Here is a 17,546-nt window from a genome sequence, read left to right on the forward strand (position 1 = left end):
TCTACTTAAAACGGGAGGCACTTAGCTGTCCCCGCTAGTGTCAATCGGCTGGTCACTAGTCCTATTGGTCAGTGGCTAGGGGATAAGCTCTCGGAAGTCTCCGCTTTCGGGAAAGCCGACTGTGGGGCTTCAGTTTGCGTATAGGCCCGGCTAGCCCTAACACAGGGATCTGTGTTCCCTTGTTGGGCTCCATGGTGGGTGGGGCGGTCGGTTCCGAAACTTTCTCTTTTCAATATGAAAACTTTAACTTCCCCAAACCATATGGATACGAAAAATTCTGCTAAAAGAATTTGCACTTCGACCTTAGCACAAGCAAATGTCCAAAGTTCTTAGTTATTACTGGCCAGCTAGAAAATTTATCACCGTTCTTCATCCATAAGCATATTGTGGCCTCAGCAGGCGAGCCAAAACACATAAAAAAGCTCCGCTCAGGATCTCTGCTCATCGAGACTACATATAATGCACAATCTTCCTCTCTCCTAAAAATGACCAAAATGGGGGAAAATTCTATTACTGTATCCCCACATAAGTCTTTGAACACGTCAAGAGGTGTCATTTCGGAAATAGACTTGATATCAGTCTCTGAGGATGAACTTTCAAAAGAACTCGCCGAGCCAAATGTGTGTGCGGTCCGCCGAATAAAAGTCCGTAGAGACGGGCAACTCGTCAACACAAAACATCTTATTCTGACTTTTTCATCTCCAGAGCTACCTTAAACCATTAAAGCAGGTTACCTGAATTGCCCCATCAGACCTTACGTGCCGAACCCACTGCGCTGCTTCAAGTGTCAACGGTTTGGGCATGCGAAGGCCGCATGCCGGGGAAACCTGGCATGTGCTCGCTGTTCTGCAGGTGGTCACGAAAGTCAGGAATGTGTAGCTGATCCAAAATGTGCAAACTGTCATGGCGATCATCAAGCATACTCACGAAACTGCCCTAAGTGGAAAGAAGAGAAAGAAATACAGCATATTAAGACTACAAGAAAAATCTCCTATCCTGAAGCTAAGAAACTTTTTAGCACGGGTCAGTCAAAAGCAAATGTCTCCTATGCACAAGCCACTAAATCATATCGGTCAATAAGTACACAAACATCGCATAGCACACAGAAGAAGACAACTGAACCATAAACAAATGACAAAGAAAAAGTTTTTCCTCTACCTCCTCCCAAATAGACAATAGAAAGTCGAGAAATAAAAACACAAGAAACAGAGTTCAAAAAAGAAAATCAAAAGCTCAGAAAAGAGAAGCTCAAGCCGAAGCTCAAGAGAAGCTCCATCTGGCTTTGACTTACCTTTCAAAACAAAAGTACATAAAGTTTATTATCTACACAGATTCCATGAGTGCCTTAATGTCATTGGAAAATCACGCTCAATGTACTCACCCAGTTGCAACCAGAATCCTGAAGTTGAATCATTCTTTAAAAATTCGGGGATACCAGATTCTTTATTCGTGGATTCCTGGACACGTTGCCATTAAGGGAAATGAACTGGCGGATATTGCAGCTAAAACTGCAACCACAATGTACAATCTTCAGATTCCACTAGCAGACATCAAAGGGTTTGTCAAAAGCAAAATTCTCAGCAAATGGCAGAAGCAATGGGATGACAAAGTATATAACAAGCTGAGAAATGTAAAACCCACCATTGGATACTGGCCATGTATGGCTAATAGAAGGGAGGATGTCCTCTTGACTCGACTGAGAATTGACCATTGTCGCCTGAACCATGAGTATCTTCTGAAGGGAGAAGAGAATTCCGGCTGCCCAAACTGCAATGCAGATCTGACAGTCCATCACATCTTGGTGGAATGCCAGAGTTTTAATTATTTTCTCCAAAAACATTTTAATTGTTCAGAACTGGACTTAGGAAATTTAATTGGAAAAACACATCATCGCAATTTGTTTCTGTTTTTAAAAGATATTGGCTTTTATAATAGACTTTAACTTGTTTTTTAAAAGATATCAGCTTTTATCATAGATTGTAATCTCTCTTTTTACCTAAGCTGGAAGTTTTTACAAATGACTGCATTGTTACCATTTGTCTGGCGCAGATAACCTTGACAGGTTTTGTGCCAAATTACAATAATCCAATCCAATCCATTTCTTCACCTCTTATTACATCATAATGGTTTTTATACTGCTTCTACCCAGAAACCGAATAAGTAAATCCTTTTTTGCAGTACTAAATTTTTCCTCAGAGAAAACTCACCATAAGCACAAATAGTTGGAGAACACAAAACCTTCCCCTTGGGAGTATCTTTAAACCTTAAACTTCTGCTGAATCTTCTGATGCGGAAATTTTTAAAGGAGTTAGATTAGTTTTTTAAATTACAAACAAGTGAATATAAATGAATAACAGTATAGCAGTTCGCTTAACCGGAAGGGGGGACTCCACTCTGGAATCATGATTAAAAAAATTACTAAATTACGAAAACGTACCAGAGAAGCGTACTCGGATTTATTTTAGTCCCTAAATGTTGGAATTCCAGAGAATCCATTACATAAGACTCTTGATCACTACTCAGGATTAATCCTTGTTTTGTTAGAAATTGTGAAAAATAATTTCTAGGAAATGAATTAATAGAGTTGTACGACAATATACAATATTATACTGCGAAAGAATTAAATGATTCCGCATGGAACTCAGAAGATCTAGATAACAATTTCAGATACAACAAACTCTTTCTCAGTATAACGGGAAAGGGTTTGGTTTATTTGGTTGTGGCAAAGCACTCGAGGGCTATCTGCCTAAGGAGAGGGCTGCCTTCGTGAAGGGCTAAGAGAAACTACCTCGTACACACGTTACACACGGGGAAAACCACGAAGACGCCCATGCAGTCAGCCCGCTCGCTGGATTCGAAATTTCGGATCGAACTTCCAGTATTTGGCAATTTTACCGCTTGGCCGCTGGTAGGCTATAAGGGGAGAAGGAGAAACTTGATCTAAATAATTAGAAATTATATTTATATAGAATGTATAAATTATGAAAGTTCCTGCAGAGATTACTTTGCCTATTGCAATCTTGGTCATTACTAATAAGATAGAATTCAAGGGTTTCAATCGCTTCTTAACTTATTATCACCAACTTTTCCAGAACATTCGGATCGGCAGATTTTAATTCTGTCACAAATATCCCATCTGAAATTCAGCAGTAAGTTGTCCGTATCGCAATCGAATTCGACTCGCCACAATACCACATAGTTCGGCTAGAAAAGCGAAACCTTGCATTTGTCAAAATAAACCAGGCCTTCAGACATCTGAAAAATTGCTTAAAATCGACATGCATTTGGAAAACGTCCGGCTTAACGTCATGACATTTTAAACTTCAAGCGATCAGCATAGCTGTTTGATGATAGAAATAAAACCAGGAGATAATTACTACCATTTGACATTCTTAGATGTTACGTCTAGAATAGAGTATTTGTTTGTATTGCAGTTGCTGGCACAAAACCTTACAAGGTTATTTGTGCCAAACAAATGGTTGAAACAAGGATTAAAAAGGTACGTTAAAAAATTGGGTGTATGCAGTTACACTATATTTTAGGCTGGATGAACAGAATTTGATAATTTACGGTAAAAGATAATAGCATTTAAAAAGTGGGACAATTTGTTAAGAGGTTGTTTTCCCATTAAGTTTTCCAAATCCAATTTGAAACAATTAAGATGTTTTAGGCGAAAATATTTAAAACTATGGCATTTCAGTAAAAGATGACTAACTGTATGCCGTTTATGCAACGTCGATTCCTCTCGCCTTTCAGAAGATGCTCATGAGTCAGGCGACAATGACCAATTCTCAAACTTGTTTCCTTCTTTTTGCCTAAGACGGCCAGCATTCAATAGTGGGTTTAACACTTTTCAGTTTGTTTGCTTGATCGTACTGATGCCTCTGCCATTTATTGCGAATTTTACGTTTGATCAACGGCCTGATATCTGTGAGTGGGATCTGAAAATTAGACACTGTAGCAGCAGCCTTAGCTGTAATATCTGCTAATTCATTCCCTTTAATGCCAGTTTAACCAGGGATCCAAGAGCAGAGAATCTGATATCCCCGACATTTTTAGAGTCTGAATAAGTTTCAGAAATCTGGTAATAACGAGATGCGAACTATAAGTAGGATCTTTCAATGGAGTTAAGGCACTCAAGGAATCTGTGTAGATAATGAAATTCCTGAAATGTTTTGCGAACAAAGTTAAACTAAGTGGTAAGTTCAGAGGAAAAACCGAGCAAGTTGCGTGTAATGGAAATCCTACTGTAGAAAGTCCTTACTCAAAGGCAAAAAGTCGCGGAATGCTTCTCATAAACTGACCAACTTAAGTGTTACCATGTCTGAAAAGAAATGGTTTAATATAAGCAGGTCAATCTTCAGATTCCCTAGCAATTTCACAAACTGTGAGAACTGTTTAATAAAAACAAAATACAGATTTTACTTCCTTACAAAATTGCGATTTCTTTCCTTCGATAAATGGCTAACCTGTTCCAAAACTTGCTGCAAATAAGCTGACTTTTTATTAAGGAGATGTTAACATAGCATAAAGTATCTTCCCAACACCTTTTAATCAGGTTCTGAAAATTAAAAAAATTATTCGCATAATTCCCCCCTTCCTCTACTATACATACTTTCCACTTCTGAGGGCTAGTTTATTGGCGAATTGTCTCTCCTTGATAATTTTTATTCAATGTATTCAATTTGTATTTACATTTTAGCATCAGCATTTTATTTCATTTTATTTCCCCTTGCATTTATTATTTCAAACGTAATTTGTACAGATTCTTCGTTAAGCTACCCAGACGTGGTAGGTACTCTCACACTTAAGAAATTTTCCAAACACAAAACTTCACTTTATTTCTGCTATTTACGTTTTAACTGATTGTAGTCTTATCTACTGTGAATGCGTTCGCTCTTTCGAAATCCAGGTATTTAGTTCGCCCCTCTTCTTCATTTCACTGATGTCCCTCTAGAGAACTCAAGAATCATTCATGAAGTGCTTCTGGGGCTTTACAAACTGGGCCAACCTCGACATGTAATTAAAAGTACAAAATTTTTTTTTCACAGGATCATTCAACTACATTACTGATTTGAAAGTGCCCCTTTCCCATTCAGACATTTCCCCTTTCTAATAATACTTGACATATATTATTATAATTATACCATTAAACACCAACTTCTTTTTAAAAACATTACGAACAGTACTAACTTAGTTAAACTGCTCTTCGGACGAACGATGGACGACGCGACTTGCGCACAACGGCCCGAATATAAGCATGCAGAGGTTAAAACGATCTCCATTGTTTACATTTATTACTCTCCCTACACTTCAAGTAACGGAAACACGCACAGTCTTTTTCTTCAGGTGTTAGAAAATGAATATTTTAAAGCGCAAACTAGGGTTGGCTGCAAACACACATTATGCGAACTTTCCACACGTTTGCAAGTTGACGGTTAAGAAACAGAACAGGTCGAATAACAAAAGTCGGCACTTCAGAGTTGCCCTATCAAACAGTTTTAAATACATATTTTCTTGGGTTGGATGTTTTTCAAATATCATTACGTGTCTGGAGGATGCGAAAACCACACAGCCGAAATGAGAATTCCTGAAAATCTTAATGTAATTGAAGCGGGGAAACTTTCTTCACATCACAAAATTACGCACATTAAAATTTACTTTGACGCATATAAAAAAGATTAATGAATCTAAATAACAAAATGCAACGGACAGCTGTACACTTGCTGGAAACTAAAATTAAAGCTTCATCATTTAGTTACGAAAGAGAGAACAGCCCAATGAAAATTGCCAAAAATAAATACTTACATTTTTGAAGAAAAATCGTCAACAGTTCGGAATAGTCCAAAAGAGTGGCGACGAGAAATAAGTCAGGTGCGAGCGCGCTTATGCACGCAACGTTTTAAAATACGAAGCTAGCGAAATAAACAGCTTGAATTTAGAGAAAGATTCGAAAACAGAGAAAGGTCTTCGATGCGCACCATCCGGCAGAGTCCGGCCGCTTCCACGGATCCCTTTTCCTTCGCCGTCTGGGCAACGGTGACGTTTGGCATTTTGGAGGTGGCCCAGTCATCACCATGGAAACGTGACGTCAACGGTCGACGCAACAGGAACGCAATACAAGCGCGGTTCGTTCGGTTTTCGCGATGCGGATGCATTAGTTTCTTTGGTTTTTAGGGAAAAGGTCACGCTGCACAGAATGTTAGGGGCGAGTTGGAAGCAAATGTCGCGCCCTATTAAAAATAATTCTGAACTATTCGAAATGTCAATGCATTACAGAATGTCACAAATTTTGGAAAAGGGTAAACTTTTGCAATCGATCTGAAGTGAGCCGAATTTTTAAAAATAATGCATACAAAAATAGACTTCTTTTACAATTCAGGACGCAGAAACTTATAAAGTGAATGTTTAAATATTAAATAAAATTAGACTACATATGTTTTCAGAATGCTCTGAGGGTAATAAAATTTTGTTTATGTTGCAATTTATGTTTCAGGATTTGAAAATAAGTATAACAACAAGCATGCATATTTTACCATTTTTTAAATTAAGAACAGACCAAAAACACAGTGCAGTTCCACTAAAGAATGAGAACTTGGTTCAGTCACATGGTATTATGGGTTATTATATTATATTTATTGCACAAAACTTTTGATCTACATACAAATTCACTGAAAGAAAAATGCATAATTTGCATGGCAATTTTATTCAGTTTAATAATTACATGTTACTTTTTATAACTACAGAATTATTTTGCTTTGAATACTGAAATTTACAAATTTGTGAATGCTTATCTTCTGCAAACTCTAACCCCCCCCCCAAAAAAAAACCTCTTCTAAATTTCAAATCTATGACTAGTATGACAAAATTAGTAAGAAACTATTATGTTTTTCATTTTAATTAACAATTTATAAATGATAAAGTAATTATACAAGGATGTAAAAGGCCTCATCTTTCTTCAATTAAATATGGCTTTCTATAACTAAAATGGGAGTATAAAAACAAATGCACATCCATTTTTGACTACCACAATTTAACATCTACAAAAAGGCCAGTAATTTTTTGGCACTTAGAATTCACATGACGCAAATGGTTTTGGAAGTCTCATAAAATTTTAAATTAAAAATACTGGTCAGTTTCTCACAGACTTTCAGTAGAGGAATAGAAACCTTCAGACGGATGGTGAAAGCTTTTGAAGTTTTCACATGTAAAATATTCATTATTAGTTATTACACAGTTTTAGACTATATACTTTTTTTATGAGACCTATATGTATGTGTGTTGATAAAAACTGCATTAAAAAATTAGGATGTAGTGTGAACAGGTCAAGAAAGTTTGTTATAGCATGCTTAATAACCTGAACTATATCAGTTTCTTCATCTTCTGTTGTACCTCTTTCCCAATAAAATATGATGTACAATTAATATTTTAATACTGTATTAATATCTTCAATTTAGAATATCATTAAAAAAAGATTAAACATAATTAATATTAATTGCAGTCATTTCAAAAGGAAACCATTTTTGCCAATTTAAAACTGTTTCATGTAATAACTTCAATAGCATCAAATCTATAAAATTTTCATTTTGGTACTTATCCTATTAAGCAGAAACGTGTTTCGCCTGCATACGTTTTTGGTGCAAAATTCAACTTTGGCAGGCAAAGGCTGTCGCATATTTAAATTCTTCTAAAAACTTATGAAATTCCATCTTCCAAGATACTGGATTCTATATGCTTAAACAATCAAATTTGATGAAGCATCTTCATGCTGGCTATTTGGATTGGATAATGAAAGAATGCTCATGTTAAAACATTCTAAACCATATTCACTTTTTGATGCCGGTATAGATGTTGTGTAAGAACACTGGCAATGTGTGACTGATAAGCATGGATAGAACACTGAATCAATGTTGCTAAGATTTCCACTAGCTGCTTGCTTTATATAGTTATTTTATCATATTTATAGTTCTGAACTTTCATTATGTTCTTAGATATTTATTTACTCTTAATTACTGATTTATAATACTAAATCCAAAGTAAGAGAGGATTTTTAAAAATTTTTTCAAATTACACATTTAATATTTAAATACTACACACATAAAACAGCAAAATACAGTCATTAATCCGGACTCGTCGGGATTTCGGCGATTCCGGATTATAGATCATCAGTTTAAATCTGGTAAGATGGCATGCAGAAATTTATGAAATAAAGAATAATTATGATCTAAAGGGTATCAAAATTTACAAAAAAAAAAAAAGCTTAATATTTATTTTTTTATTTTATTAAACATTTCTTTCAACGTGTGCATGCGAAAAGCATACTTTACGCATAGTCGAAATTGGAAAACTGCAACCAGAAAACTATTTGATCTGTATTATAATGACGAGGAATTTGATTTAAATCCTATCAGAGTACATCGAGATGAAATACTACATTTAGTAAGGAATTATAAGCCGAATAAAATAAAAACATCTGCCCTGAAGATGAGGATAGTGCTGACAGATCAACTTCCAGTTCTTTGCACGCCGCGACGTCCTTAATCCTTCAGTCAGTATCATTTAGGAAATATTTTTCTTCATTCATTCAAATATAAGAAGTGTCTCAGATTAACTGCACAAATTAAACACCAATTTATACGATAAGTCATAACATTCCCATTTTCAGTATAATAGTGATGAAATACTTAACCCTGAATGAAATACCACTTTCACCGTAAATTAAAGTTACAACTTTTAATGGAACTATGCGATTAAAAAATGGCAAAAAATAGTTATTCACTGTAAGCTTTGATAGTGAGGGTCATACTTTTAGATTAGATGCTTAAGTCTGTTTAAAGGCTAAAGATATTTAGCCCTTCTTCAATACACAGCATCTATAATAGAGCACCTAAACAACAGAAGAATGCCAATGAACCAGCTGCAAGAAAGTAAACAAGACTGCAATATAAAAAATACTCAGAGAAAGAGCTATAAAATAATTCAATAAGAAAGATTGGATTGAAAATGTAGGAAGAATTATTGGATGTTATAGTTACAGCTGTGTACTTCATCCTTTCCCTTCAATTGTATTGCATCAGAGATCAAAGAAGAAATTTATCACAGAAACAGAAAAAAAGTCTTACCCTTAAGAGTCATTAAAATACAAACCTATTTAGGTGGAAAATCCTGAATAAATTCTTTCAAGTCATTCAACTGCATTTCATTTTGTGAAAACACAGTTACCTACAAGAACAGCAATATTGCAAGAAAAGGCAAAATAGTTGATGAGTTTACTCACTTTAATTCATTAATTAATGGCTAAACGTCACGGTATACAGGACTTGCATTTTTTAAGCCTCCATATGAAATATTTATATTTACACAAATTCACGATATTTTCTTTTAATGGTATTCCTATTTGCGAATTTTAATTTTTACAGATTTGTTTTATGGTCCACACAGTTTCCTAAAATTTTAACTTTCCGCTAACTGTGTAGTAGATACAGAGATTCTACATTAGTCAAACTGAAACTGTGGAGACGAGAGACTTCGGACATAGATGAAAGAAATTTCTTTTTAAGTTTCGTCTGAAAAACAGGAAAGGAAAATATGCAGTGTTGACAGGATTTCTAATCATGTTTACTCTTCTACTGCTAAAAGTAATATCTTCAAACGCTGCTAAAATTAAAACTGAAAAACTAACATCCCACATGGTTAAACAAAAACTAAATAGTCCCAGAATTACTTCAGATAAGAAAATATTTATTTCTGTTATTTTATCATTGCATTTTTAACTTTCCTCAGTAAATTGAAATAATTAATATTCCTCAGTAAACTGAAATGCGTGTTTATATCATGCATATTTCATTAGAAAATCTTTATTAAGGGACAAATTATTAAGGGACAATTATTAAGGGACAATCTTTATTAAGGGACAAAATGTCTAGTTTTATAAATGTCCCTTTTACTAAGATATTGAGATATTTGAAACATTTTACTTCCTAGATGCTACTTATAAAGAAAAATAACTTACCTTCTATTTTGGCCAAGTGTAGGCTCTACAAGAAGCTGGGAACCCATGACTTCGTAACCTAAAAAGAAAAATATTAGTCTATCGTAATTAAATACCTGTCAAAACAAATGTTAAAGATGCTTTGAAAATTCAGCTATCAAACTTCATCATATATAGTAGTGGTAGAGATCATGTATAGTAGTGGTTTTCAACCCTTTTTGTTCCATGCACCCATTATCCCATTGCTAGATCATCCCTCCCCTCTGCAAAACTTGAAAAATACATACCGTATTTTCTGGCATACAACGTGCATCTATAATTTCGAGGTATATATTTTAATTTCTAAGTATATTCACCGTAAAACATGCACCCAATTCTTTATGAAGAAACCTAAAAGATACAAGTGCAATGCTCTTAGGCCACTTATTCAAAGATTTTCCCTAGCCTTTCGAATGATGGTAAACTGAACTGAAGCGATAAGAACAATATGTGTGTGGTTTAAATACTTGGGAGTAAATATACCTGCAAAGAGGGTGCATTATATTCAGTGCTAGTATCCAAAAGAATGTTGTAGGATTTCGAGAAAAGGGGAACATAATTTGCAGTACGAATGCACTTCCCAGATGTTTTTAACTTTCTTTGGTCATTTGAAGCGGTTATTTTGAAATGAACATCGAAGGTTTTAGTTAAAATACAATTGATCTAGCATTCATTTTAGTAGTAAATATTGCCAAACAAAACAACAAAGCGCTGGTTTCAAATGCAAGGTCATTAAGTTTGCAAACGAAAATGATTCATGCTGCAGTAAAGATATTTGGTGTTGGTTAAAGATGGAACGAATGATGACTAGTTATTTATGCATTAGAGTAACAGTGATGGTAAAGATGAAACAGAAATCGATGATGTGCCTGAAAATATAACAGAAGACAAACTTTTAATGTTATCTGAGAATTAAAAGTTTTAAGTTCAAAGGGTGTGTCATTTCTTACGTGCACCCGTAAATTTCGATATGCCAGAATTTCACCGGAATATACAGTATATACATTTAGTTAGATTATTTTTCAGTATGTTTTATAAAAAAAAACAAAAAGTATAGAAAATGTTGGTAAATACCAAAAACTGGAATAAGAGCAGTTCTTTATATTCATAAACTAAAAATGAATACTAAATCAGCTAAACAAAAGACTGATTACATGCACCCCCCCCTGGTTGGGAACCCCTGATTTATGGAAATACTTATGTAAAACATTTTACAAAAAAGCTGATAATTTGCAAAACTTTGCGTTTAGTTTTCAAAATGAATATGTACCATATATGTGGGCCAAATATATTAAAAACGTTAAATAAATTCTCTTCTCTGAAACAAATAGATAAAATAACTATGCTTGACATTAATGTAAATCAACAATTTTGTTATGAATGAGAAACTGAAAAACTGTTTTTAAAAACTTTTGCCATTGTTCTTGGCCATTTAAACGTGACAGAAGCATCCAGTTCATGCGAAATTAGCTTCACAAACAAAGTACAATGGGACATGAAAATAGAACAACAAAGCATACGTAAGTAAATGCTTACAACAGCACATAGAACCAGTGTAAAAGATAAATTTTTCCCCACAGAAATAATGCTTCCTCCTTGTTTGACTAAAAACTAGATTCTGTTTTATTACTTCAACATAAACTTTGCTTCCACAGTAAGTAGGAAAAATACACAGCACCATGCAGCTGAACACGAAGCACAGGAGTATAACAGATTACCTACATGTTATATCGCCAAACTGTTGCTTACACTGACCACTGTCAAGTGAGTATAAAATTGGAGGGTTCAGGAAAGACAGATGGAGTGAAGCATGGCGGGCTAACAACCTCAAACACCTATACCCATCAGAGCAGGCCCTTGTACAAATGGCTGACATACCATATACAAGCTCCAGCAATACATTAAACTTGTAAACGTCATAAAAGTAAAAAACTGATGATTTTGGGAAAATTTTTTCAAAAAAGTAGAATGCAAGCTTTACCAGAAAAAACTGGCAAACAGTTGAATATTCTGAAATACAATGGACACTTAAAAATGAAAAACAAGATAATTTAACATATTTACAGCAGCATTTTTAAGGTAATTCAAAAACATCGTTTTAAAAGAGGTTTAAATTTCAGGATAAAAATATTCTTTAAACATGACAGAAATAATTTTAATGTTATTTTCACAAAAATGTAATTTTAATATATTATTTTAATGACAAAGATTCATTAAAAATTATGAAATTCAAAAATCTGTTTAAAAATTGCCAAAATCAAACTCTGTGATGTACAGTAAGATTTCATATCTCAAGGGAAAGAATTATTTTTGATGTAATAAAGGAAGCTGAATTTAATGGCTACTCTGAAAGTCTAAAAAAGGTATACCAGCGGCCGAGCAGTAAAAAAAATTGTTGATCACTGGTAGTATGGTCCGAGGTTCGAACCCCACAAACGGATAGGCTTCATGGGTGTTTTTGTGGTTTCCCCCATGTGTAACGTGTATACGAGACAGTTTCCCTTAGAAAGTCCTTCACTAAGGTATAATCCCTCTCCTTAGGCAGATAGACCTTTCGGCTTTGCTGTAATCACTTAAACCAAACTTGCATGCCTAAAAAAGTGCAAGTTTGCGCATAAAACTAAACCAGAGTTTTTGTAAAAATTAGGAAAATTTACAAACGCCGGCAGATATACTATGTATACCATGACAAGAATTAATCTACACACAGCGAGACATTTGTGTTGAAGGGTCAAGACTGCTTCCACAGCAAGTTCCTTGGTTTATACTGAATTGTACAGCAGTCTTCAGCTACAGTGATGCATATCGAGACATGAATGGCATAACTGCAAAATCCCATGGTTTCTTGATTCAGAACTTTTCATAACACATTATCTTAAATCAACAAAATAGAAATTTAAATTATACAGGAATCTATAAAAGAAATTTAAGTTATTTTGGTTGTCCCTGTTGAGGATGCAATTTTAATAGTCAACAGTGTAGTTTTATATTTTAAAATTCCAAAATTTCTTTTGCAAATAATTTTAAATAGTTCCTAGAATAAAAAATTCCACAAGTTCATCCTGCTACCATTTTTAAAAGCAGTTCACAGCAGTCTTTTCTGACCGACACTGATGTTCAAAATTAAGAGAATTTTCACTTTGGTCAATTATCTCCAGAAATGACAGATAGTTTGTAATGAAATCTGGTATGATGTAAAGCAATATATTGCAAGGTATACCATGCCACCGAAGGCCCTGTTTCATGTTTTCAAATTCGACAGTCATTAGTGTTTGTTGCACTGAGTGCTTCCCCCTCCCTAGTGAAGGAATCATACTAGAACCTGAAGTTTGCTAGCTGTTAATTAAAAGAAAACACCATTTCTTCAAAAACATGGTTTTCCTAACAGGAAGTACTATTGTACATGACCTGGCTGGTTAGAGGATTGATTTGTCCACTGCTAGAATTTCACTCATGCGGATGATGCTGAAATTGTGCTTGGCGAATGGCTACTAGATGAGCGATTCAGGCTAAGCAACGATCATTTCACCCACATTACCACAACTGTAATCACGTATTTATCCTCTTCTTTTCATTTGTATTTCTTTTAGTTATAAAAATTCAGTGTGCCGCCTAAGAGTAAAAAGAAAGATGATAAAGCAGCAAAAAGAGGTAAAGTTTTGATATCTCAGAAAATTAAAATTTTAGATAAGTTGAAAAAAGTACATGTTTTATCGCATGAAATAGAAATAGTTACAAACAAATCAAGAATAAAAAAGATTCCATCTAATGTCAAATCTTTAGGCAATACTTCAGCAGTTTGCTCAAATTTCAAGAATTCTAGGAAAATACAAATAGTTTGGATTGGCAATCTCACATAAACAAAAAAGGCTTAGTTGTGGAAGGTACTGCTGCTCAAAACAAAGATTTGTTTTATTTCATTTTAAATGAACATAGATAATTGTCAGAAAAAAATAACTTTGAAGCAAGTAAAGGGTTTGAGAAATGTGCACTTTATTTTGTCCAATGTCAAATTTCAGGGAGGAGATTGGTCAGCAGAGGAATTCAAAACCCAAGTTTTGAAATTCATCAAAAAGAGGGGTTACAATTTGCAGTAAGTTTTTAATGGAAATGAGATAGAATAATTATATAAGCAAATGGGACAATTAACTTGCATCACAAAGGCTTGCTCCTTGTTTTAAAACTTTCAAAAATAGACTCGCTTTACATTTTGTGGAAATGCATCAGATGACTTTAAGTGACTTTCTTCTCATTTATTTACCAGTGCATTATAAGGAAAACAATTTGAACAACCACTTCTAGCATGGGAGTGGAATATATAAGCCTTCTTCAATGTCTGGTTTGAAAACTCATTCAAGTCAAACATAACTTAACAGCAAAACTTGAGCCTTAAAGTTCCTGTAAGGAAAACCCTAAAGTTCTCTAATTTTCAATTAATACTCCAAGACCCGATGATGAATTTAATTTTATGAACACAACAAACTACTTTTATTCAAGATTTGATGCTCATCACCAATTACTATACTTTTTGTTGTTTAACACGTTGACGGCAGCATGGATATTTATTGTACTTTTCATGCAGCGGTGTTTGAATTAGTGGTCCATTTCATGAGGTGGTGCAGCACCAAATTATAATATTAAAATTTTTAAATGAAGAAATTAAAAAATCTGAACGGTTTCAAATTTTAAATTACAATCAAAGGGGCTTTTTTTTCTAACATTTTGTGTGTTACCTTTATTTAATAAAGATCATGTTCTACGTACTCAAACCATAAAATTCAGTTCAACAGCAATATTGCAAAATAATTGTAAAATAGGCAGATCTTTAGAATTTCTGATACGGAGTCTCATGCGCTGGACACAAAAATGTTTTTTGAAGATACTGAATAACTGCTCCAGTTTCCTTATACATCTATGCAGAAAATAAAATTTGTTCAACTTCTTCCCCCTTTCGAGAACTCTTTGCGAGCTTGTGTTTACAAGATCTAAAATTTCCTGATTTAAAGAAGAAAAAAAGCAAAAATACCATGGTTAATCAAGTACGCTTACTGCCATCAAAATTTTATTGTTCCTTTTACACCGAGACTTCATTTCGTGCTGATGGAAAAAGATTAACTTTATTTTAAGTGCAACGTTATTTTGGTGATGCGCATCACTTGGTAATATCTGTTTGTCATCTTTTGGGGTAAGTTACTTTAATTTCATATTTCCTTTTTAGATCACACATTTTGATCTGCATGTTTGTAAGTATTTATGGGTTATTACAGTCTTATTTACCACACTTAAAACCATTTCTATAATTACATTTTGGATATCATAACAGGGAGACCCCACTTCCCAACTTCTGAGGGACACAGAACTTGTCACGTTGACAACCATAGACTGGTAAACATAATGCATAGCCAGTGCCAGCACATTATTCAGGTTTTTCAACAACTGAAAACATCTGGTCTTGAGTTGCCCGAAGGACTGGCACACCTACCACTTGCCAGCTATGATTGATGAACTTTGCCACAGAGTTAAATGAAGTACCTGTTATCAAAGCTCAGACTTGATATGCAACCAGATTACAACCAGTTTTGCTGGCAGAGGTGACAGTTCTGTGTACTGAATTCTGCATGCTATGTATGCCAAACTACACAAAATTTAATAATGTCTCCCTTCCATTAAACTGTATATGTATAATATACAAGATTCTGCTATTTACTTTCCTTCCTGGTACAACAATTTTAATGGTCAGTTAAAGCATTCCTAAAATTTTTATTGGTAATTGTCATCAGAAAATCCAACAGCTTCTATTATAAATAAATAGCTGCCAACCTTTAAATACGAAAAACTAGGAATCTTCAGTAAGGCTTCTTAGGAAACGATGCTATTTCAAAATAATTTTAAATTGATTTAAATTCACTTTTTAATGAATAATCAGGTTATTGGACTATTTACAATAGGATTCTGATGTAAATATATTAATATTTAACTAGATGTTCTAAATTTTCTTTTTGCTAACTAATTTTATTTTGTAATTTTCTTACACTTTTACATTAAGAAAGTTCTGACTACAGAAGGCAACTTATCACAGTACTTTTACACATAAAAATAAAATTTTTAATTAATGTACATCTCTACATATAATAAAACAAAGAGTCTGTGTGTGTGTGTCTTTCATGAGCGCTGCGCATAAGCTAATAGACCCACGGCTACGAAATTTGGTACATAGGTGCATCTAGACAAGAGCCAGTGAACCTCGAAGCGATTTTTTCAAAATTCGAATTACAATTTTTTTTTATTTTATGTTTTACGACGAAATCGCGTCATTTTGAGACATAATGGGCTACAGGAAAGTGAGATTTTACTCTATGCACTCCATTTTCCCATCATCATGAAATGTAGGCACTTAGCTATTTTACGAAATTAAAATAAATTTCGTAAAATAGCTATTATTAAAATTAATTTCGTGTTTCAATAAATCGATTAAATACGAATTTATTTAACAAAGGGAGCTTAACACCTTTTCAACAGGATTTTTTCTAAAAAAGTTTATGTTTAAAAATGTAGTTCATTTTTCTTTGATTTTTGGACACGTTAAACTTTTATCCTTGCGACTGCTTATACAAAGCTTATATGAAGCTTCCGAGTACACATCTCACATCTTTACAAATGCGATTTTGGCAACAATTTTCCTTTCTTATTGTTGTTGATAAATTTTTGATGAAATCGCATCATTTTTAATAGTTTCATTCTTTTAGAAATATGGGTTTGGCAACAATTTTTCATCGTATGTCACTGTTTTTTAAAGATTGGCATATTTATTTTTTATATATATATATAATACATTTTTATTGATGTTTTTTATAAAGTTGTTCTGCAGAGTAAAATTCTGAGCGGAATTTTTTGTTTTTTTAATTTCTTTCATGTTATTTTTTGCTTATTTCACTGCTTGTAAGACATTGAAAAGTTTTGCATGATTTTTTTTCTTCAACAGAAATTTTTTTATTAGGATAATTAATATTTGTATTAAGGGATATAGCTTATTTAATTGTAATTTTTGGTGCTACTTTGGTAGACGGTTGCACGGATTTTGGTAATTTTTCTTTTGGCTAGTAATACGACTTATGGTAAACCCATTACTGGATAAGTTATTTATGGTAACCGATACTTTGTTGTCATTTTATTTAAAAAAATAACGTGTTTTATTATGCATAAATTCCGTGTTTTAAATATTATTTATGGCTTTTAAATATTAAAAATAAATTTAATTTTGCATTTTTATTTGAAATAAAAATTTTGTTGTTTATAATATTTTATATAATTTTATGTTCTGGATGATGTAATCAATGACATCACCTTACTTAAAACGTAATTGGTTTTATTAATATCTATAAATTTAATCTAACGTTTTATACATTATTTATGGCTGTTAAATATTAAAATAAGGAAATTTATTTTAAATTTTTGGAGAAAACCTTGCTAATTGCTTCTCCAATGAAGTGCGAGAGATGTGGATAACAGATGAAGA

General features: G+C 33.6%; 1 protein-coding gene across 3 annotated transcripts in view; it reads right to left on the reverse strand.

Annotated features, from left to right (window-relative positions):
- LOC118204148 (insulin-like growth factor 2 mRNA-binding protein 3) overlaps positions 1-17,546 on the reverse strand; it is a 209,057-nt gene that overhangs the window by 91,327 nt on the left and 100,184 nt on the right. For all 3 annotated transcript variants that reach the window (XM_085813433.1, XM_085813432.1, XM_085813431.1), the window contains exon 2: positions 10,013-10,070. In XM_085813433.1, the coding sequence (XP_085669559.1) occupies positions 10,013-10,059 (47 nt within the window). In that variant the 5' untranslated portion in view covers positions 10,060-10,070. The remainder of the gene's footprint in view (positions 1-10,012; positions 10,071-17,546) is intronic.

This window comes from Stegodyphus dumicola, chromosome 3, assembly GCF_044657685.1.
Source record: "Stegodyphus dumicola isolate Sdum_Otavi_A_Nest chromosome 3, ASM4465768v1".
Classification (NCBI taxonomy): Eukaryota; Metazoa; Arthropoda; class Arachnida; order Araneae; family Eresidae; genus Stegodyphus; species Stegodyphus dumicola.